Below are 26,377 nucleotides of genomic sequence, written 5' to 3'. Positions count from 1 at the left end.
TAGAAAATAATTCTGATTTTAATTATAATTTTGACTTAAGTTTTAATATACTTTAAACAAATATTTTCAACTTTGCAATTCAGTTTATATAATTCTTATAAATAATAGATAATGTTACAGCATTTATTTATATTAATCTATTTGAAAATATTTAATATTCCTCGAACATTTCGTTACGGTACGGGAAGTTCCAGCAATTTGCCTTAAGGCACGATGCCATACACCCCACTAGTTTTATTTAATTTTTCATTATTTATAATATCAAAAATTGCACCGTAAACTTCTAATTGATATCGTAAGGGCCAAATTGTATTCGTCTTTACCCATCGTGTTTTAAAGTTAAATTTTAAACGTATTTTAAAAGTATTGTCCGATGATTAGTAGAAGTTGCAAAGAAATTATATATTTCTTATATCATACTTAAAAAAAACTAACGTAAAGTATCTGTATTGTTTTCTAGGCACTCCCCATTTTCCATTTTTTTTGTTTCTCCCTTTTGTTTTTGTTTCTCCCTTGTCGAATTTGCAAAAATTATAATTCTTAACTTTTTTCCTTTTTCATTATAAATACTGAAATAATACCTACGTTTTGTAAATGATAAATATAATTACACATAGTGTTGTTACTATTGTCATAATAAACAATATACTTAATATAAAGAACACGAGTTTCTTTAGTGGTGACCGCGAACGTGAATTAATAGCACGCATATAGCAAGAAAAAAGGTAAGAAGATCAAGACACGTTTAGAAGTAACAAAAAAATAAATTGAAGTCTCATGAATTATTAAGAAATATTTTTTTTAAAAAATATAAATAATTAATATAAATGGCTCACAACTGCCATAACTCGAAGAACATTCTAATCCTACAACTGAGACTCCGATCACGCACATCGAGAGCAACAACAACACGTGCTCAATAAATCACTCATTATCCTGGAAAATGAGTCGATTATAAGCACCACGGCAGAGGACAGGGAGCACCAGCAAACATCGGCAACCGCCATTCAAAAGGGCCACATATACTCAACCGCTAACTCACCAGCGAAGGGCCACATATACTCAGCCGCTAACTCACCAGCGAAGGGCCACAAACACTCAACCGCTAACTCACCAGCGAAGTGTCACATATACTCAGCCGCTAACTCACCAGCGAAGGGCCACATCTACTCAACCGCTAACTCGCCAGCGACGGGCCACGTAAGCAATCAACAAACTCACCAAGCTAACACGGCATTCAAAACGGCCACGACCACAAACAAATAAAATTAATCACACAATCTCAACCAAAAAAAATTACAAAAAAGTTCAAGATGGCAGTCAGAGATGCGAAACAATCTTTTCATTGGGGCGGAGTGATCTGTAGCGACCTGTCAACACACGTCGCATTTCAACTTGACAGATGTACATTATTTGGAGCTCATCATAGTGTCAGCTCAAAACAAAAAGTTCAAGTGTCAGATCGGATCTCGTTTTTGTTTCTTCCTTGTCGAATTTGCAAAAATTATAATTCTTAACTTTTTTCTTTTTCATTATAAATACTGAAATAATATCTACGTTTTGTAAATGATAAATATAATCACACATAGTGTTGTTACTATTGTCATAATAAACAATATACGTAATATAAAGAACTTAAGTTTCTTTAGTGGGTGCCAAAAATCCAAAATACACAAACATAATCACCTCACTCCTATCCATATACCTATTCCTGAAAACAGATTTTCGCATATTCACATCGACTTAATTAAATTACCTAATATTAATGGATATCCTTATTGCCTAACAATCATCGACAGATTCACAAGGTGGCCAGAAGCTATTCCTCTAAAGGACATTTCTTCAGACACGATTGTTCAAGCCCTATTTTCAAACTGGATATCAAGATTTGGTACACCATGTGTGATAACATCCGACATCACACCATCTGACATCACACCATGTGTGATAAATACGGACAACGGCATACCACCCTCAGTCCAATGGTCTGGTTGAACGCTGGCATAGAACTCCGAAAGCAGATTTAATGTGCTCTCCTGAGCCCTGGATCAAAGTATTACCTGTAGTCTTACTAGGTTTACGTTCTTCATACAAAGAAGACCTTAAAGCATCTCCTGCTGAGATGGTTTATGGAACCACATTAAGACTACCAGGCGAGTTTTTCACATCTAAAAAACTGTCATCTGATCCACAAGCATTTCTGGACTGTCATAGAAAAATAATGCGTGTTATTAAGCCTACTGCCACAGCTCATCATAATAAAGCCAATATGTTTGTACTCAAGGACATGAATACATGCACGCATGTATTTGTCAGGGCAGATAATATTCGAAAACCACTTGAGCCTCCATATAGTGGACCATATCAAATTATAGAAAGAATTTCAGACAAAGTGTACAAAATTTTTATGGATGGTACTAATAAGAACATATCGGTTGACAGATTAAAACCAGCGTATACAGTTAAAACAGATAACAGTCAACCAAGCACATCACAAGAATTCAAACCACATCACTTGGAGTTAACTATGGTCTCTCCAAGAAAAACCAATTCGAAAAAAGTCTCCTTCAAATTATAATAATTAAATTTATTTATTTCTAATGGATACTTTTTTTTTTTTGAAGGGGAGTGATATAGCGGAATCAACACGCAGTGATATAGCGGAATCAACACGCCCACATGGCACATGTCAGTTGATTGACGCAAATCGATCATCATATCAAGCAAGCGATAGCGAGCGCATTGGATAAAAAAATACGATCGAAAAAATTATCGCGCGCAGTTTGAAACGATCTAAAATTATGTATCGCGTTTTTCATCGAACATTCAGTCGGGATCAAAATTGATATTAGATTTTATGTAATATCAGTTACTTTATTAATTGAGATATAAATAAACACACATTGCCGAGTCTACATCAAATAATTGCGATTTCATTTAAAAAATTAATTAATAAATAATATATGGCTCACTAGCGCCATATATATATATATATATATATATATATATATATATATATATATATATATATATATATATATATGTATGTATGTATGTATATCTTATATATAAAAATGGAGCTCTCGATCAAATGATTCGGTAAAACTCGAAAACGGCTAAACCGATTTGGCCAGTCTTAGTCTTGAAAAATTCGTGCCAATCCAGAGATGGTCGGAAAGATGAGATAATATTTCAGAATCGCGTAGAAACTTTACATTTTTAATTTGAAAATTTTTGTAGAAGCGTAATCTAAATAAAACAATGGACGATGGCTATTACGTAAAATGTCAAACGTTTTTGACAGATGATGTTCAATTACGTTTAATAGGATGTTTTACGTGAATAATATTTAATTATAATTAAATTGTAGTAAGTAGTTTTGTTTGTAGTTTTTTTATATACAAAAAACGTATATAAAAGACTCAAAATATCAACTTTTTGAAATGTTAATATGTTAATTATTAACATAATAATACCTTACTTAGCAAAACAACGTTTTCCGGGTCAGCTAGTATATATATATATATATATATATATATATATACTGAATTGTTTTTAAATTCTCATTTTCAATCCAAAGTTTTAAAACATTATTACCAAAAATACTTTGAAATTTTCAATTGTTATTTTACGCATATGTAATATTAATATTTAGGTTTTGAGACATTTTACCTATTTATTGTAGAGAACAAAAAAATATATCCCAGCCTTTCATTTTTAAACTCGTACTTCATGTTGAATTTTTTAACTTTCCGTAGGATAAGTTATCGTAATCGTCCAAAAATCGAAATTGAAAATTTTTACATTTCTCGACGTTTGAAGGTTTCTGAAGATTTTGGTATACCTCGAAAAAATTGATGTGTGTGTGTATGTATATATGGATACAATTTTTCGTCCACGTTTTCGGGCGCACGGATCAACCGATTTGAATGGTTCAAAAAACATTCGATTCCTATTGATATGGAGATGTGCTGATTAGTTTTTGGCAAAGGCAGGTCGAACCGTTTCGGAGATACGGAGCAAAGAGTGCAGAAAATAGAAATCGAGTTTTTGAGAGATCCAAAAAGCATTCATATCGTAATGACGAGGAGAAGGGGTGATTAGTTTTTCGCAAAGGCAGGTCCAGCGGTTTCGCTGATACAGAGCTAAATGTGCAAAAAAATGGCAGTTTTTGAGAGAACTAAGCGTCCGATTTGAAGGATTCAAAGAACTTTCTGCTTGTTCTGACAAAATAATTGCTTTTGAAAAAAAAATTTTTTGTTTCAATTTTTTTTTAATATTATTTTTGTATATAGAAAATAATTCTGATTTTAATTATAATTTTGACTTAAGTTTTAATATACTTTAAACAAATATTTTCAACTTTGCAATTCAGTTTATATAATTCTTATAAATAATAGATAATGTTACAGCATTTATTTATATTAATCTATTTGAAAATATTTAATATTCCTCGAACATTTCGTTACGGTACGGGAAGTTCCAGCAATTTGCCTTAAGGCACGATGCCATACACCCCACTAGTTTTATTTAATTTTTCATTATTTATAATATCAAAAATTGCACCGTAAACTTCTAATTGATATCGTAAGGGCCAAATTGTATTCGTCTTTACCCATCGTGTTTTAAAGTTAAATTTTAAACGTATTTTAAAAGTATTGTCCGATGATTAGTAGAAGTTGCAAAGAAATTATATATTTCTTATATCATACTTAAAAAAAACTAACGTAAAGTATCTGTATTGTTTTCTAGGCACTCCCCATTTTCCATTTTTTTTATTATAATTTGTAACTATTTTTTAACAATAATAATATAATAATAATTTCTTCATCGATTCCACGAAATAATTTACTAATTTTCAGAGTTACTAATTGGTTAATTGTATCTACTGATATCACATTGCAAACTAAATATGTATTTTGTGTTTCCGTATGCATAGTTAAGTTAGATTGTTACAACTTATTAAGTGTTCTAGATTATATATTTAAAAAAAATATAGATAATTTAATTGTCATATCTGAATCTAGTGTTAGCAGCCCCTAAGGCATGCGCCTGCATTTTTCGCATCTATAGGTATGATATATACATGTATTCATACATCTGCATAAAGTGGAGTACTTTTGGCTAGCGACAAATATCACCTCAATCAATAAGTCCGTAGGATAACTAAGAAAAATACATTTTTTTGACAGAATACTTTTTTCTTATTCAATACTGCTTTCTTTAAAGACAATATACCGATTATACCTAAAATAAATTACCACAAAATTTGGCTATCATCTCATAATTTAGCAAAAACTTATTCACAGCGAGCATCCTCTTGAGATCCGAGAACGAGATATAGTCGTTGGGTAACAGATCTAGGGATTCATTTTTTTTGTCACCGTTTTCACGTATTTGTGACATGTCCTGATGAAGCAGCACGGTTTACTTTTTCAAAAGTTTTTCTGATTTCATTTCATTTTGATCTTACAATGTTCCAATAACGTTATACAATAGTCACTGTTGGTGGTCTGGCCTTTTTCAAGATAGTTAGATCAATTATTGCTAATCCCAATAAACTGACGCCATAACCTTGCCAGGTGATTGCATTTTTTCTCGTCATGGCTACGATTAAAATCAGCAAACCACTTCACCATTTGCCCCGATTCCGGATAGTCCAGATAACAATTATCAAGCGATACTTTGGCAGCAATGGTATTTTTACGCAGCAAAAAGCAATAATAAATCAACCCAAGAAATAGCTTTGAATTCATAGTTTCGAAAAACTCAAAAGTAGCGTCACTTGGATCTCTGTAACTTGTAAACTAATCATCAGATTGACATATATCTTCTTATATGGATGATCACATAGCTACATAATCTATGTCTTATCCTACGGACTTATTGAGTGACGTAATATATAGTAAAAGCGCCGTCAGACAAGGCCGGCGCTACCCTAAATGCAACGCATGCGAAAAATTCAGATTCATGATATATTATATTAATAATATATTAATTTATTATTTTTTGCATACATAATCTATAGGGAACTTAATTGATAGTAATTAGGAAAATTAAAGTACTTTGTTGTATCAATTACAAACTGTAAAAACAGTTTAAAACCAAATAGAGCGGGGGAAAAATGGCATGCGGCGCTGAAGATCCAAGTGTGAGTAGTATGTATGCATAATACATACATACAACGTACATGCATAAAAGAATATGAACCATGTATTATTTTTAGATAATTTTATTTAAAAAATAAACCTAACTTTAACTTATAACTATAATATAATTAAGATGAAATAGAACAAATTCATTCTCAACTTTCTTTGATAAAGTATTTAAAATGTAGAATATGTCTTGATTAAATTCATAATTGTAATACTTAAAAAATAAATTTTATAGTAATATCACAAGTTAGTATTTACCCACAATATTTAAGGATTTAGGAAAAAGGTGTTATTAAAATATTTTAAGTATATTTGGTATGTATTGACTTCCACTTTTAAAACCAATAGTCATGTTCAAAGTTTTGTCTCAGGACTGGAATGCTTGGAACTATATTTTCTAATTCGTCCAATTGATTATTGGATTCAAAAGGTGTACCAGACACATATTCAGATAAAGCATAATTTACATTCAGTTCATTATCAGTGACAATTTCAGATGAATGTGGTCATCTAAGTATGGTTAAAAATTTTTCATCTTTCAATTGACTTTTAATGTCGATGATTTTCAATGTAGGATGAATATTTGTAATAGCTTGAAGATTTTCAATACTCAGTCTCATTGGTTTTCCTCCTAAACTTATTACAGTATGTATGCCACTATTATTGTAATTAGTACTTTTTTTGTAATGTGACTGAAACATTTCTTCATTCCTAATTCTTTGTTTAGATGTGCTCTTTTTAGCCATTGGTACTTTGCAAGAAAGCTTTGTGGTAGACTTCTTTGCAACTGTTCGTATAAGTGATCTAGATCCTTTTTGTGATTCAGTAGAAGAAGTAGGTAAATCAAACGTTGTAATCGAATTTGGTGAAGTATATAAACTATCCTTCTCTCTATGTACTTCATTTCCTAATAATTTCATTTTTTTGCATTCATTAGCAAAAAAGGAATCATTGTCAAAAACATTATCACATTTTTTATAAATAACATCAATTCTATTAATGGCCTCTTGAATTTTTTCTTTGATATTTGGCACGGCACTGTAATTTGAAATATCACTATTAGAATGTACTCTAGTAATATGCAACTTCACTGTGTCTGGAAATGAAAATCCATCAAGACAATAATTACATGAAAATGGTTTAATGTGAGTCTCAATATGCTGACAAGCATCATTGTAAGCCTCAAAAGATTTTGTAAATCATCATTGGATTCATCTACTGAACAATTTAACAAAACAATTTCTTTATCAGGATGGCTAATTTTGATGTGATCCTCAACTTGTTTTCTAGAAGCAGACATAGCGCAGTGTCCACAAGAATACATTTTTAGCGAATGACTTTTTTGATGTCTTTCAAAATAGCCAAAAAACCTAGTAGTATAAGAACAGGAGTCGCAAGTAAAAATTTGTTCATTGTTTGCTTTTGTTTCACCAATTGCTCTAGTTTCAGTCTCAATATTTTCAATTCCTTTGGAACTTATTTTCAGAATAAGATTTGTCTGATGTTGTATAGCTTTAGATATCCAGTTCTCCATTTCCTCATTTTTCTTTAGCTCTTCTATAGAAGGTTTTGCATTGGGATGAGTTTTCTTGCACTGTGATACCAATTGATCAACATCCCATGACACATAATTGCAGAATTTGCATGAATACCTAAGAAATATAAGAGGTAATATAATAATTTCCATTAGAAATTTCCAGTTAAATTTCACAGCATATATAAACACATAAGGTCATGAGTAAAATAAAAAAAATGTAGAAGAAATTGCTTAGATTTTTGGTGTAAAACTATGATTAATAGTGATGATTTGAATTATAACAAAATTTGAATTATCACATTATACACATGATGAAAATAACTTACCTCACATATTGTAGCTCATTACATAAATGGCCAAACATTTCATGTTCTTCAGAGGTTACAAACTCTTCACAGAATGAACAGTGATATTTATCATTTAGTGGTTCGCCATATCTTGCTTCATCTAGCAAAGGCGGTAAATCAGATAAAAAGTTATCTGGCTCCTCATCTTCATCAGAACTTAAACATATAACATCATCAATCACATCTGTAGGTGTTGAATTATTTTTAATTTTTAAAGAAGGTACATTTTTAGGTTTTATTGTTGAAACTGATGTTGGGTTATTAGTTGTATCTGTTAAATCATAACATGGTATCAGCTTGGGCTTTTTAGCAACTGATACTACACTTTCAATAATTCTATTAGTATCATCATCTTTATTTATAGAATTTATTCTTTTTCTGTCTGAATGAATTTTGGTATTTTCAAATAATTGAGAATCAACAGTTAGCTTCAATTTATGTTCCTTTTGTGGAACACTTTCCACAGATTTGCCTATAGTTAAAGTTTCAGAATAATTAGGTGTGATACTTCTCTTTCGTTTTATTGGTGTTTTTATTGATTGAGAGGATTCAACATTTTTATCTAAATTCTCTTCTTCCAGTAAAATACCTCTTATATGCCTCAAACCAGTACTACTTTTTAACCATAAAGGAGTTGTATCAACATTTGTTGCTTGTTCATCAGGTGGCATTTGTTTTTCATTTGCATTTGTTTCTATTTTCTTATAAACAGATACTATTTCAACAGGGTGATTTATATGCCTTGCAGCAAAATGATTGGTAAAACTATTTTTGTATGAACAACGATACTGACAGAGAGCACATTTATACTGAGATTTCATACCATGTTCTTCCCAAGTGTGTTTAACTATTTCTGTTTTATCATATGCTGTATAATCACATAAACCACACATCCAAGTTTTTGATCTGATTTCCTTCTTAGGCATCTTTACATTCAAATTTGAATCTTCACGAATTACTATAACTTGATTAACAGAATTTGGATGTTTATCAGCTACGTGTCTTTCTATGATATGCTTCTGACTTTTGTGATAATTGCAGTATGGACATTTATATAGCCTGGTATCGTGCAACTTTAGATGGGATATTATCTTATCAATATTAATAGTACCAGTAAATTTTTCTAAATTATTAGGACAATGGGGGCACATATAACATGTCTCTTCAGCGTGAAGTGCTAAATAGTGATGGCGCAACATATCTTCATTGACTGTTAGGTATGTACATCCTATGATTCCACAAACGTATCTCTTAGGTTCAATGACAAATTTAGGAAGTTCATTTTCATTTTTTATAATATTTGACATATTTCCACTTTCAGCCTTTTCAACATGACTACTGCAGGCCAAGTTTTTCATTTTATCAAAATATTTTTCATTAGTTACCAAGCAAGGTACAGGGTTAACTGGACACACTTCTGGCACAGAATTGTCTGACTTGTGCTGTTGTAAATGTCTTATTATGTTAGTTCTCACTTTCGTTTTAAATGGACATAAAGCACATTCAACATCTTTAAAATAAATACTATTTCTTGGTAATTTATCTATATCACTAGGTGTATATGAATTGCTTTTAGTTGGTGCATAATTAGTAACGTTTGATAATTCATTGGGTGGTTTATTAGTACATTTAAAGAAATCTCTATCAGGATTTGTTTTTAATGGATCTAAAGGTACCATGTATACAGCAGTCTCTTTATGCTTATTTATTACATGCAATTTAATTTCTGTGGATCTTGCTGTCCGATATGGACAAAATTCACAGCTATATCTATGAATTCCATGAATTTTTAAATGGTCAACATATGGACCGATATTCTTGAAAGATCTCATGCAAATGGAACATGAAAGAAGGTACCCATTTTTCATACAACCTATAAGATGCTGTTTGAAGGATAAACTACTTTCAAATGAAACATCACATTTTGAACATCGAAATAATTTACAATTCTCAATACCAAGATGTTTAACAACATTTAAATCAATATTTGCAATGTTGTTCTCTTTAATTGCATATTGTTTAATAACCTGTTCACTTATAGTAGACTTATTTTGCATCTTAGCAACATTGAAAACAGTTGTTTTAGTTTGTGCACATGATGTTGAATTTATATGGTGTGAAGCAGAATCTATAGAGGAACTTTTGCTTGGCGTATCACTTACAACAAGTCCTTTATTAGAGGTATTAATTATTGAATCTGTGGATTCAATTGTCAATCCTATGTTTTTCATAGAAGTTTCTAATGCTTCATCTCTTTTGTTAGAAATCATGGATGTATGTTCATTTTCACTTATTTCATGTAAATCATTTGAGCATGACTCATCTATAACTAAGTTATCATCATCAAAATTGATACTTTCATCTAATGTTTTGCAAGGATTTATATGGTCATCATCACAAGCAGTAATTAATGAGTTAGTTGGATTCATAACGCCATCTACATTTCTATCAATGTTTAAAAGAACAACACTGGGCAGTAATTCAGCAACTTCCAAATTACATTTCTGTATCTCTTGTAAATTTGCTTGGTTATTCTAAAAAAATCATTGAAAAGAAATACATTATGTTATTTATATGCAAATAAACATCTAAATATTAATTTTACTTTTGATTTAGCAAGGCTTACCGAAATTTCTGATCGCACAAAGACTGTTGCTGGCATTTCAGAATGATGATGTGCTAAATGTTCTAAAATTTGTTTATTATCTTTAGCACCAAAAATACAATAACAACATTGTAAAGAATTTATATTATGAATTTCAGTATGTACTAATAAATCAGATATGGAAATAAACACATCGTCACATATAAAACAAGGCCATTTCGTCATATTATGCGTTTGCAGATGTCTGGCATAACCACCCTTATTTTTATTCTTGAACTTGCAGTCTGGAAATTAATATAAATATGTAGCAGAAAGAATATTGTAGGTACAAGTAAAATAACAAACTAATGCTCATATACATTTTATCACAAAAAATATGCATTTTATAACAAAAATTTAATGTTTGACACAAGCAATCGATTAATTTTCTACTAATATTTGAGGTTCTCGAGGATTTTGAAAATGGTTGCAGCATGAAAATTTTCAAAAATGACTTATAAAATTTTTACTAATCTAATTAAATCCGCACTAAATAAGTAAAATTTGGAATTTCATTACTTTTACATTATATAATATTATTATTATATGTACTAAAATAATATATATATATATATATATATATATACATATATATATATATATACATATATATATATATATATATATATATATATATCTGATATTGAAATAAGTACGTTGTCACATAAAAATAAAAAACAAAGCCAAATCCTTCACAATATCTAGTTCCGGAATCTTGTAACTAAATATCTACAAAAAACCTTTTGATTTTATTTTAATTTTTGAATTGAATGTGCGGAAAAAAACATCGATAAGCGCATTTAAAAAAAAAACCCTGCAATTATTTGTCGTATATATAATAAACACATATAAACTTACCTTCAAATTTACAGATATACGGTAAAACATTATTCAAGTCACCAGAATTACTGAGTCTCCATTTTCTCCATTCAGGTAGTGTTATATTTAAAAGTATTACATTAGGTATGCTAGAGTATTTATGGTAAGATTCAATATGAATATTTATCTGAACTTTACAGAAGCACCTATAGAAACAATGCCTGCACTGATATACACAATTTCTATGATTACGGATATGTCCACTCAAAGAAATAATGCTCTCGTATTTTTTGACGCAATAACAACACTGTAAATAATCCTCATTTCCCTGTTGATGTTGATGCGTAAGTAAAAGGTGGTTTTGAAATTCTGTATGATCATTGCTTGTAAAAAAACAGCTTTGCCCCATGCATTTGTAAGTATGTTTAAACATTTCATCGGTAAAATCATTTTTAATGCAGTTGCTATCTGGAAGCCACGGTTTTGAATCAAATTTGGTTTGAGTGATTTTTGTGTTTTTTGTTATTTCGATGGCACAATCTTCTGATAACTGATCAGAAAATGCATTTGATAAACTGGCATCAGTACTCAAGCTAACAACGTCAACTATTTTTAAAAAGGAATCTTCATCTTTACATTTCTGAACATTATTGGACGACGAAGGTTTAATAATAGATAACTTGTCTCCTGATAACCTCCGCATCTTAAGAAACCCTTTTGGTTTCACAATTTCTTCTTGCTCATTCTTTATTTCTGAATCGTGTTTTAATATATGCTGAAGGCAGACAGCGAGTGGGAAACCGTCCCGAGAGTCTTCGTTAGGTGTTTCAACAGGATTATTGCAAATGAAGCAAACACCATTCCATTTACTGCGACTATGACATTTTTCAATATGGTCTAAAAATAAAGAATCACTTTCGGAGTTATAAACACACCCCTTCTCAAAACATTCATACATTTTTTTATTGTCCATCGTAATGCTGATTCTTATAGTGCCAATCTGCAGTTTCGTACTTCTTTGCCTTACAACATTCAATGATATAGGTTCTGAAGGTGGCGGTCCTTCTTGCAGAATGAATTCTTTCGATATATCGTGTAAATTATTTTCATTTATGACGGATTCCTGAGCACTATCTGGGTAAAGTGTTTTGGATTTCGCTGGGCTAGATATAAGACTGCTTGCTAACCTTTGTATAGTATCGGACATTACGCTAGGCGTCAAAACATTTTTCTCAATACTGTTTAAGACTTCATCGACGTTCACAAATGGTTGAGGCGAATTATATACTTCCGAATCATTTGAATCTTGTTCATCCGATATGCGCAATTCCGATTTAGGTGTATCCGCAACATTTACCGATTTGGCGAAAGAAAAATCTAGGTTGATAGCTCTCACCTTATCCGATATTTCTGGTTGAATGTCACTAGTTATATCTTTAGTTTCAGTTGTTATATTTTTATCGAAATCCAAATTGCTTCCAGAAATTATTTTTTGAGACGTTTCAGTATTGTCAGAAGTTATGTTATCGAGAATAATTTGAGCATTATCATTTTGTGGTAAAACTTCATTATCTTCATCTACAACATTTTCATTCATGTTATTTATTTTACATTGCAGAGCATCGGTAATTTTCATTTTCTTTAAAAATGGTTCGAACATAGGTCTCGAATTATTTATTAAGACATCGCTGAATGTAATATCTACTTTTGAGAGTTCTGCCTCTTTTTCAAGCAGAAAAGGATTTTTATCAACAAGAATATTTGCAGATTCTGATGATACAATTTCAGCAGTGTTATCTGAAGGTTTTTTATTAGAATCATTCTTCAATCCATATTCATGATTCGAAACGAGGTCATGAACTATTAATGGTGGTCCGTCGTCGATCTTTTTATAATCATTGAAATCTACGTCCTCGTTGACGTTATCAGTTGATTTATTTTCGCTTCTATTTACAATGCTGTTTTCATTAGATTCATTTAAAATACACTTAGATATTTTAAACATATTAACTTTAGAAATACTAAGTTCCTTGCCCGGGTGATTCGTACGAATATGCCGTTTAATGTTGTTTTCAAAAATTTGTGTAAAATTACAATATTTGCACATATAACCAAAAATGTAAGTACCATTGGTATTAGGAACGTCGTACATAATGCACGGAGTCAATGGTACTTTCGAAAACTTGTGCCGATATTTAAAATGGTGTTTTAACGAATCTGTTTTCATGATACGATAATCGCAAACATTGCATTTATAGCGAAACTCACCGGTGTGAATAGATAAATGTTCAAATAAAAAAGCAGTATCTTCTTTAAGTATAATTGTTTTACAAAAACGACATTCATAACTCAATTCTGTACTATCTGACTTGTCTTCTACTTGTCCTTGATTCGTCTCACAAAATGAATGCTTTGCGATTTCAGCTTCAGTAGGATTCATTCTCGAAGAATATACTTCATTATTAGGATGGTTATGAACATAGTGTATCGTAATCATTTTTCCCGTAAATGTGCATAGCTTACAAGAGTATTTTTCGCTACAATCAACAAAATAATTTTCATCAGTATTCAATGGAAAGTTGTCGATAGATTTTTCACTAACTGGTGAACTTTGCTCTAAATTTTCCATATCAATATTCTTGATATTTTCACTAGCAGCTTCAATATTATCACAAACTGTTCTCTTAATTTTGCGTTTACTGCGCAAAATTCCCATTTTCCAAGCGCCCTTGCGTTTATTTTTTTTCTTTAAATTTAAACCTACTTTTACTATATTTTTTTCTCCAGAATCAGACATTAGGTTATCACACTTTTCAGGGATTGAATTATGTTCCTTATCGACAGCATCATTTTTATCTTCAGTATTTTCTGATGCTATATCCTCACACTGACCATTCTTTTCAATAACATTTTGGTTTTCAGCGTCGCATTTATTTAAATTCGTGTTTATCTTCTCATTTCTAATAGGATTCCTCAATGTTCGCGCAGAAATGCTAATTCCCCTGCCTCTTCTAGCAACGTTACGTCCTCGGCAAATGTTTTCTTCTATTTCTAATTGACAATCAAAATCTTTTAATTTTTCTAGAATTATTCTAGGTTGCATATGCATACTAGATTTCGATTTGAACGTTTCATTTTCTTCTTCAGTGTTCAAGGTCAAATCATCTTTAGATTCAGTATAATTGATTTTTCTCAAATTTTTGCGGTTTTTACGGCATGAATTAGATTTTAAATCATCTGTATTTAAAATGCAGTTCGTCTCCATAATACTGTCTTCCTTAAGAATCCTACACATACGTCTTCCCGTTGCTGTAAGAACTCCTTCACATATAAACATATCTCGCACATCATGCTGCAACATTTCTAATGCGTTTCGCCTTTTAGGTTTCACAACTTTTTTTTCAATGTCTTGCACTTCATTTGAATTTTCATTACATTCATAATTAGTATGTTTATTCGAATCTGTAACATCTTCATCCGAAGAATCGGATTCGATCTTTTTTATCCTTTTTTTTGTTTTTTTAAATATAGGTGATTCACTTATATTGCTTTTATTATCATTAATGTCTTCATCAGAATCACCATCAATGATCTGTTTTATTTTCTCTACCTTTTTAGAGCCTATTTTTTCTTCCAATTTTTGTAATATATTTAATTGATCCTCTGTATCGCTCTGTTTCTCCTTTTTATCTTTATAGATCCCAGATATCATATCTAATAATTTTGTTAATAGAACTTTCTCTTCGTTACTAACGTTCTCATCTTTCGTGTTGATGTTTTTCACATTATTGCAATCAGAGATCACGGACTGTGATTTAATGTCCACTTTGTCATTATTCATTATTGTGCTTTTAACGTCATGAGGTGTCTTTGCGATGTCTTTTAATTGATTATTTATGTCTAAAGAATTTACATTTGTAGTGGGATTATTACTTTGTTGATCGGGATCTCTTTTAATTTTAGGTATTTTGAAAGATTTAATTGCATCTTTTGTATTTGTATTGGGATCATGCAGATTTTTTCTCGGTGGAGATTTATTTTGTATCTTATCATTATGTTTAAACCTACTATTAGAGATACATTTACTTTCTTTAGGAGAGGGTCGTTTAACATCAGTAACTTTGGAAGAATTTTGGGTTATACTTTCCTCAAGGAATGATGAAGACTTATTTAAATTTAAAGCAGAAGATGTATTTTCTCTCGGTGATCTATAATCAATATCATTTTCTACATGGCAATTAGAATCATCTGTGCGAAATGTTCGCGGATCGCTCATTTTAGAGAGGCTTCTACTCCACCTGTATTTGTTATCCCGACCGTATGCACTGTTACCTCGATAATGAGATCGAGAGTTATCGTGAAATCTCGAATTAGAATGCATAAATTCATGTTTATTATATTTCAGTGAACTATGTTCATTCAGATCAAATTGCACGCGGTCTCTATAATCGAACTGATGATCATAATAATCATTTTTCGATATTCGTTGATCCGCGTTGTCGTAAAAATAGTCAGTGTTTTGATATTCATGAGATGCCGAAACGTAACATTTTTCCGAATTGGTAAAATCTTTGGAGTTACGAATATTTGAATTTGGTGTTGGTAGCAATGGTGTTTTCTGATGGAAATTCTGATTATTGTGGCGCGGCATAAAATTTGATTTAGGATTAGTAGTAAATGTTTGCGGTTGTACTGCTTGTGAGTGAACAAAATTTTGATTAGGAACATATCTATAATCCATATCTAATATAGATGGAAAGGTGTATCTACTCCGAGATTCAGAAAATGTACTATTTTTTGTATTTGGCATATCATAATTAGTAACAAGAGGAAGAGGTTCAGATCTAGGAGAGCTAACTGTTTTAATTCTTGGATCATTGGGTTTTATATCAGGTATGTTTATAAGCTTAGAATTTTCTTCTGTCGAATGTATAATTTTCCCAAACGGGTTAGGGTCTAGTTTGCTACTTAAGATCTTCTTTTGTTCAAAATCAGCATTTTTCACAGCACTCTTATTACTTGGCAACAAGTGAGAACTCGTATGTTTTTGCATATACTCTGCATTTCCACTATCAGAAATCCTTTTCCTTGGGTATTTATCAGATAATCGTTCATAGTTTTCAACAGGTTTTTTAGTCATTTTATTCTCATGGGAAAACGTGCTAGAGCTTTGTTCTTTTTTCGATAAATCGTCAAATACATTTCTGGAAGACAAAGAATTATCTTTGTTACTAACAGTCTTTGAACATTCTTCAAAAGATCGAGTTATGGTTTGTTTTTTAATTTCATTGTTATCTAATTGAGGCAATTGCATTTCATCATGTCGCGGTTGTATTAAATGCCCGGAGCCAGTCAATTTTTTATCAAGTTCTTTTTGTTCTAATATACTTTTATCTTCTTTAGAATCCTTAAACTCTGTGGTTTTATGTTTTGGATTTTTACTAACGTTATCTATTAAGGTTTTATCTAGTTTGGCTAGAACATCACCAAAAACACTTGAGTCTTCCAATTTACGAGTTGTTGCTTTAAGTACAGGTGTCGACTTCTTAATACCGCAAGAAGATTCTTGTTTCTTTGGCATAACAACGGATTGATTCGGTTTGGAAATTTTTCCAGTTAGAGTATTTGTATTTTTAATAAAATCATTTTCTTCATTTTGCGTCAAATAATTAGCTATATCTGATTCAATTTCTTGTTGCAATTGAGCTTCTTTTAGTTGTTTTGTGAGATTAGTGATTAAAGTTGCACTTTTTGGAACTTTATCATTAGAACATTTCAAAGGTGTTTTTTTACTATTATTTACTAATGGGCTTTCAGTATGCACTAACTTTTCTCCTAATCTATCGAAAACAGTTATTCTTCTTTTTTCTGCAGTAGGACTGCATTTTGATATATTGGTTTGTTGTATATAAGAATCGGTGTTATCACTTCTGTATAAATCTATTTTTTTTGGAGAAAATTGAGAAGGTGAAGTATTTATAGTTCTAGATGGTGATTTTGGCAATACATGTTGTGAATCATCATTTCCTCTGGAATTAGATTTACATGAAGTTGCTGGTCGTCGCATAAACAAAACATCAGAATTATCTACACTTGCAGAATACGTATTTTTATTATCTTGTGCCAGAGGTTTCACGCGTTGTGGGGAGTTTGAAGATTCTTCGCATACTCTTTCAGTGGGAATTATTATAGGTATATTCAAATTAGAATCAAACAAAGGCGGACTAGGACTAGCAGGAGCTGAAGAATTCGATGCATTTAGCCTATCAAGTATAATATTTAAAGGCGAATGGATTGGGTTATCCGTTCCATCTTTGATATTTGAATCTAACATCGCGATTTTTGGATAGTTGCGCTTCTTCACAGAAGCACTCTGCAAGAATGATTAAAATGTAATGGTAATTAAGTATTTAATAATTGTACAAAAATGTAAATAGTTAAATATTTACCAATTCCATTTTGTCGTAGAGCTTTCGCAAAACATCTTCGCACTTCTCAAGGGTATGGGCTTTCAATCTGAAAAAAAAAAACGGCAGCATATTATGTATACTGGATCAATGATGACGTTTTAAAATTATCAATCACAAACGCAAAGTTTATTGATAAATGTCCTAAGAAAAGCATTGAGACTACACAATATTTTTAAATAAAAGTAAATTAACCACAGATAAAATATTGTTCAGAAGTATTGTCGATTAGATTTACATTTCAATCATTTGCCCTAGGTGCAGTCCTTGTGTTATTATGTAAATAATATTATCGCGTCTTTATTTCAAAACTTTAGTATCATAATTTTATCTCGATTTTCTTCGAATTTGCAATCTTGAGCCGTTTTAGGATACGGAAAACTAGCTGGCATTTTTTCTAATTTTGACACGACTTCTTTGGTTGCGCAAAACATTTTAGCACGTTGAGTTAGCAACTTCTCGATAGTCAACCTATGACCGGCGCGAGGATCGGCACTGAAATTTTTTTTTTGGTGATCCGTGTGATCGACAGTATTAACGTTGAAAAATGAAATTAGTCTTAATGAAATGCGATCAATTAAGTTTTAACACTTAGCTGTCCGCACGTCTCGTAAAAATTTCTTCGCTCGGCGCCGGTAGTGCTAATTCGTATTACTTTGCTCGTCGCCGACCATTCTGGATATTATCGAAAAATTGTAAATTATTAGGTCTTAGTAATCTTGACGGGTGTAACTTTTTGTTATCTAAATAAAACACCGGGAAGATTTCTGCCACTAGCCAAGAACGAACGAACGACCCTGTGCTCATGACACCACTGTGGTATCGCCAGCTGGTGAACGCTAGTTTGTGCACTACACCACTGTGGTGTCGCCGAACGGCATAGTATTAACAAAATTTATTGAAATATTCTAAACGAAAACGTAGTGAACGGAAAAGACAGCAAATTTGGCGCAGGACTCAACGTGTTAATTAATTATACAGAATGTAGGCATCATACTAAAAATAACATGTATTTTAATAATTTTTGAAATACTATTTGGTGAATAAATAATTATTAGTCAAGATTAATTTTTTAGTACGAAAAAAAAATTTAGTAAGAAAAAATATAAATCAATAAGAGTGATTTTTTTCTACTTTCAACAAAATTATGCAGTTGAGCCTCGTTAATAAAGTTGACATATTTACTTAGTTGCAAACCTAATTTAGAAGATTTACGAAGATGAGATATATTTTATATAAAACTCCGTGCATAAACAATTTGCTTGATTTAATTTAAAATAGAATATAAATATATTTAAAACAATTTGAAAAAATTTTCAAACGTAAATAGAAAAATTAGAGCTTTTACAAAAACAATATTATATTATGAGAAGCTATAATATTGATTTATAAAACGGAAGGTATATAATGATCCCGTAATAATGCGCTCTCGAATGATTTGTATCAGTTATTATAAAGTTATATAATTCAATAGACAATAATGATCGAGCGAAAATATGCAATGATGAGTCATATAAGAAATTAATTTTCATGCAATAGAAAATATTAAGGTTAGAAATGAATACTGAAATAAAAGTTTACACTCTTAACCATTTGTTCAAATATACACTGAAGAATTGTAAAAAAATTTATATCTTCATTAGACACAATTATGCATAATTAATATATATATATATATATATATATATATATATATATATGTATATCAACACCAAATTCACATACTTCAATATATATATATATATATATATATATATATATATATATATATATTTAGGGTGATCCTTAAAATGGACATTTTCGAACTTTCTTGCTCCCAAGGTCTCAAATGGTTCCAAATTGATAAAAAACAATTCTCTGAAAGTTTCAGCTCTTAATATCAACTTCTATATAATAATGATGAAACAACATGTATGAACTAAATAACGGACACCTTACTCAAATGCGTGCAACGCAGAAGTCGGTTCGCGCATTTAAAAGTTTATTTTATGGGTGGTTTTATGAAACATATTTCTTGTTAATTGAATTGCAGATTCATTCAAACTCGATTTTGCACTAAGCGATAATTTCTCTCCGACTTCTAGACAATATATAATTTGAATTTCATCTTTAGGCGATATACACCTTCTTTTTAATCATTTCTTAGTAATTTATCGACATGATGACGGTTCAGATTTTTGTTAGTAAAGAACAAACAATCCATGATATAACTATTATAATATGATGTATAATCCGGTATGTGTAATATAAACACACTCTAAAAGATAAATGTGTTAATAACAAAACTTACATTCATACCCTCTAAATATCTAGTTTCTAGGGTTATTCATAGATTGAGGGATGTCGCATTTTTAGCGACGTGAACTATGGGAACCGTGTTCCGGATCAATAAAATGCACTAGCAAAAAACATGCCATTTTCGGCTTTTATTATTTTGCTCAAAATTTTTAAGTATTTTACCATGTTACAATCTTGATTAAATGCGCTAAATTTTATGATGCTTGCCAACACAGTTTAGTAAAATTTTTTTTAAAGAAGGGCTTCTCAAAGTCGACCGATTTTAAAAAATTTTAAATCATAGTTCAACGAAATGTCTTAACTCTTGAAATCTTTAAGCATTTGTGGTAATTTTTTACTGCGGTCTTAAATATGTTATTCACGGTTACAGTTCCAAAACATAAATGAAAAAAATAATAATCACAAAAACCAAAAAATGGACATAATTTCACCAAAGCTCGAAACAACGTTATAAATAATTTTTTTCTAATTTTTATTGGCTTGACATCAAGGTCTGGGACACCCTGCATATAGATAGTCATTAAAAAAATATATATGTGTGTGTGTGTGTGTGTGTGTGTAAGTGCGTATAAGTGTGTGTAAGTCTATAGAAGTATGTATTATGTATGTAAATAAGGCAAATATAAAACTTTAACTTTCCGGTTCAAGTATCGATTATTTGTTACATACGCATGTCAAATTTACAGTATATAAAATACAGTAAATCCTCGCTTTACGCGGCAAATGCGTACCGTGCAGTATGGGGACCGTGCTATAAAAAATTCGTATTTAACATACAGTTCAGGCTAATTCGTAGTGCGTTTTATGGAACCTTACATAGTGCAGTATGGGAACCATGCTATGAGAGACTCAGAGTTGGTACAAATCACGTCACTTTTATCGTGCTGTATGGAGACCAAGAAATACAACTTGAAGTAGGAGTAATACGGACGAAATGACATGTATTACATTGACACCTTATTCAAAAATTGGCGCGACGCAGTAGTCAGCTCAAACATGTTCTTAGACAGCTATTATATAATCAGACGTGTCTAAAAGATAAAAGTCGATAACAAAACTTACATTAATACCCATTTGATATCAAGTTCCTATAATCACTCATAGGTTACGCAAGGAACTTATGGGCTGTTGAACAAAAACCGTGTAATAGGAAGTACGTATATTCGGAGGGATGCCGGATTTTTAGCTCCGCGTAGTATGAGAACTGCGTACCCAAAGTCCCGTGTAAACCGAGGGTTGACTGTAATTAGTTTGCTATTGAAAAATATAAAAGTGCATTACTGCACTTGATGATTTTCTGACAATAGAGCAAAGAATCATTGATGGGCCAATAATTTTGGCATCATAGCTACCAATGATTTGTCACTTCTTAACCTTTTCAAGAAAATTAAAATCACTTCTGACGACCCTAAAAGCTTTTGGGAGAATGCAATTACGACATTCTTCTAATCAAAATTCAGAAACTTCGGGAATCAAATGTTATGCCCATATCGTTTAATTGGACGGTTCTCAAACGTCTTGGAAATGTTTTACACCAATCGTGAATATTTTTTACTTAAAGCTAACTCACAGTACACTACTGCTTTCGAACTTTAATTTGAATTTGATTTTTTCACACAAAAATGATTTAATCCAAATATTTAACCTTTTGAAGACGGGCGCCGCATATACGCGCAAATCATCAAATTGGCCGAAGAACTCATATATGCGTCACACCTAAACGCATGTCCAACCAAACTGAATAGTTAATAAACAAATAAACATTTTACTTCATTTTATCCTGTAAAAAATATGTGCATATAGTGCCAAAAATATGCGTTGGTAATATTAAATGACTATCGTAGACGGCACCACAGTACTATTCACGAACCGTTCCGTCTCCAAAGAGTTAATATTAGAAAATACAACACAATAAAATCGTCTACCTATTTATCTGTCAAGAACAAACTGAATATACTATATACTTGAAATGTGTGATCATATGTTGGAACATGTGTCCTAATAAATAAAATACAGTTTTCGTTCAACTGTCCATAAGTTCTTTGCGCAACCTATGAATGACTCTAGTAACTAGATATAGTAAGGGGCATTGATGTGTGCTTTGTTATCGACTCTTATCTTTTACATTGTGTTTATATACACATACCATAATGTATCACAGTTGTGTAGAACCATAGATAAGGAAATAGATAGGAAACTTGGGGGATATTTCATAGTCAACGGAATAATTGCACATTACGACATTAGAGGCGCTAGTGTTCGTAGCAGGTTCCAGAACTTTTTGCAAAAGGTTTAAATACCAGATCATTTTGGTTCATGTACATGCCGATATATGAGTTTACGATCTTGCTACTACTATCATTACTATCTCCCCCATGAAAATATTGAACAAAATATAAGTGACTCTGCATCACTCGAATAATTTGGACAAAATACCGATAGCATAATACTGTAAATCACCAAAAAAAATCAAAAATAAGATTAAGACATTAACGTATATCTTTAAGTTGAAAAATTCGTGACAATAATGAAAAAAAATGTTTAGAGACTACGAACTAAATACAAAACTTAAATGAAAGTCGACACATTTTTTTTGTTTTTGACATATGATTTGACATTTGATGCATTTTTTGTTTTGCTCGCAGACTAGATCGAATAATTTCGATAGCTACGCTAATTAGCGTCGTAAGCGCGAGTTATTTAAGCGATCACCAAAATTTCTTAGAAGCTTACCCCCTCCCCCCTGTGTAGAACATAGGTTTCAGTTGTGTCAGAACATGGTTCACAGCGCATTTTGTTTGATTAAGAGCTGCTCAAAAAGTTCTGAGACGCTAAATCGTCATTGTCTCAAAAGAAATTAGGAAAGGATTAAAAATAAGGTGTATATAGCTTAAAGATAAAATTCATTCGTTTAGAAAGCGAGAGAAATTATCGTGTGTTGCAAAATCAACAAAATAGAATGAATTTATAAATCGCACTTTAAATAAAACAATTACAAATAACAATAAAAATGTCTCCAGAAAACATAAGAAATCTATTCGTAAACTAAACTTTTTAAGGCGCGATCATGTTTGAACTGACTACGGGGCAACGGCAATTTTTAACCCTTTGCGCCCGGCTGTCGCCTCTGAGGGACTTAATAATTTGTATTCATAATAAGTTCAGTGTGTATTGAAGCGTCGAAAACAATAAATCAAGAATGAGCAAGCAGCGACTCTTTTTTAAATATTTTTCTGCGATTCGCCAAGCATTTCTGAAGTACAATCTTATTTATTTCACCAACTTTCTTTCATCAATAAATTTAATGCATATTCTTTTCTTGTTGCATTAATTTATAGATTTGCTTTTTTAGTATAGTATTTTTATATTATAATGTTTATTAGTATATATCAAGCTTTGTAAATTATTAATAAGTCTGTCATGTCATAACATTTCGCAAATTATATGCCGCCCGCAAATAAAAAAAATTGTTCATTCTTAGAATTAAATCTATGGAGCGGTATAGCAGTGTTACGTTTGCAAAATTTACTTGAGTTTAGATTGCAGTTTAGATTGAGATTTACAGTGATATCCCGCTCAACGCACGCCTCGCACAATGGACGCTGCGAAACGAACTTTCTTTTTCGGACGCGAAAGTTTCACACAACGTTTTGAAGCATCATTATTTGTAGTCAAAAATATGTTGCTCAATTTATTTCAAAGAGTGGGCCTTGGAAATTTATGCTCCCGCTGTGAAAATATACTTGTTGCAGAATAATCTCTCACTTAAATCATCTCGTTATTTGAGTCATTCACATTCACACATCAAAAGTATTGAGAAAAATTTCGAAGTGTGTGAACAAAAGTCTATAAATTTTTGGTCAAATGAAAAGAAGTGCAAATATTCGTAAATGTTTACTTTTCAAACATGAGGCTAAGAATATCAGAAATTTGTTTAATGATAAGGTCGCCTATCATTTACAGTAGGTCTTAAAAAAGAGAATGAAAGAAACAACTATCGACAGCTTCTTTAAAAATTCAGGCGCTAAAGGGGCAAAAAGGTAGCAGTACCACTCTAATAGTAACTTATTTTGTAAATTAGTAATATTTTTTTAAATGCCTTAATTATATGTAAAATATATCTTATTTTCTATGACCAATATGGTCTAACTACAGAACGAATTATTTTTATTATCATGTTTTCATATGGAAAAACGTTTCGCATAACGAATTTTCTCCGGATCGAATTAAGTATGTATAGCGGAGTATCACTGTATTACATTTCACTGTAGAGTGATAAAAAAAAACGATGGTGCCATGACGCTAAGTAAATATAACGACAGTAGAAAGCCCGTTAAGCCTTTTGGAAATTGCTTTCCACGCTGCAGAAGATAAATTGGATATTATTGTAAATGTATGTTCTTCAATATCCAGAAATTCATATAAAACAAATTGCATAACATACACAATAATATCAAGTTTACAGCAGACGGATTGTTTTTGAATCGGTGCCGGGCGGAGGGTTACATAAGTGTGCATGTCATTTCAACCGTATTAGTCCTACACACTAACTTATTTGTTTCCATATAAGGCGATACAAATGCTACAATTTGTACTAATTCTGAGTTTCTAATGGCACGGTTTCCATAGAACGAACTACAAATTAACCTGGATTGTACGTTAAATAAATCCCAGTTTTCTATAGCACGGTTCCATACTACACGGTTCGCACTCACCGCGTTAACGGTGGACTGAATATATGTATGTACGTATGCATGTATGACTATATATATATATATATAGGGTGGTCCTTAAAATGGTCATTTTCGAATTTCCTTGCTTCCAGGGGCTCAAATGGTTCCAAATTGATAAAAAACAATTCTCTAAAAGTTTTAGCTCTTAATATTAACGTTTAGATAGAGCGCAATTCAATCAAACTTCGTATGGAAAGAGCATGGAAAAAATTTTGAAAATAAAAAAAAATGTTTTAGGTATAACTTAGCGACAAATGAATGAGTTTCATTCATTTATTTGTTCGCTAAATTACATCTAAAAAACATTTTTAAAATTTTTGAAAATTTTTCCATGCTATTTCCATACAAAACTTGATTGACTGCGCTCTATCTAAAAGACAATATTAAGAGGTAAATTTTCAGAGAATTATTTTGAAACCATTTGAGCCCTGGGAGCAAGAAATTCGAAAATGTCCATTTTAAGGATCACCTATAATATATATATATATTATATATATATATATATATATATATATAATAAGTAAGTAATACGAGAGGGAACCGAAACAATATGCATTGTATTCTATATACAAGTGATTGAAATAATTGAAGATTACGTAAGTATACATAATGTTAATTTATATGCCTATATTAAATAATATAATATAAAATTAATTTTCAAAGCAGAACTACATTTAATGAAATATATTCAAATTTAATAACATAAATTAGTACAATAGCTACAGAATGCTGAATTTTAATAACTACGCCTTGGATAATTACTTACTTTCTTTTTTGATCTGTCAGAAGGGACAACAAGGACATCATTTTGCTTAATTGAGGACTTCTTTGTTTTTCTTGAGTTTTTGAAGAATTTTGTAAATTAGCGATCATTGCCCTCAAAAACGGAACGTATTTTTGCAGATCATCTAACAACTTCAACCTACGTTGCTCTTCCTCCATTTTGTATCACTCAAAAGATCGACGCTAGTCAAATACAATATCTCTTGAACAAATGCACAGTCTTCGCCATAACAAAAGAGCTCGAATTATTTATAATAAGAAATCATTGTTCGCTCTCATTTTTAGTGTTACTGGCGTTAATAGTTTCTAAAAAAATGCTTAATCGCCACTTCGAACAACTCGGTGAACGAGGTGGCAAGTCATGTCCGTCTGAAGTAATCGATCGGAGCTTCTGAAACTAATAACCTAATAATAACTGTATTGATACACTAAACAAATTTCACAAAAACCTTCTTCTGTGTAAATTCGACAGTCTCAAGTTAATATATCAAGTTAATTGTTTCTTTAACTACGAAATATCTTGCTCATCGCTCGGCGTCGATTATTAACATGGGCAATGGCGGACCCTGTAGCTGTAGCAAGCGATAAAAAAGA

The 26,377-nt window shown here is 31.2% G+C and overlaps 1 protein-coding gene across 1 annotated transcript; it reads right to left on the bottom strand.

Moving 5' to 3' along the window:
* Positions 1-6,661: 6,661 nt before the first annotated feature.
* LOC113375106 lies at positions 6,662-26,174 on the bottom strand (the record flags this gene model as incomplete). The annotated part of the gene is given in 7 exon segments (XM_026615056.1): positions 6,662-7,193; positions 7,247-7,807; positions 8,019-10,573; positions 10,666-10,928; positions 11,542-17,875; positions 17,952-18,018; positions 25,767-26,174. Coding segments are annotated over 7 exon segments (10,488 nt in total).
* Positions 26,175-26,377: the final 203 nt, after the last annotated feature.

The sequence above is a fragment of the Ctenocephalides felis genome, unplaced genomic scaffold (genome assembly GCF_003426905.1).
Source record: "Ctenocephalides felis isolate EL2017-DRISC unplaced genomic scaffold, ASM342690v1 CF-g0.4_SCAFFOLD_01886, whole genome shotgun sequence".
NCBI classification, from domain to species: Eukaryota; Metazoa; Arthropoda; class Insecta; order Siphonaptera; family Pulicidae; genus Ctenocephalides; species Ctenocephalides felis.
The sequence above is the reverse complement of the archived record's forward strand: the minus strand, read 5'-3'. Positions and strand labels throughout refer to the sequence as shown.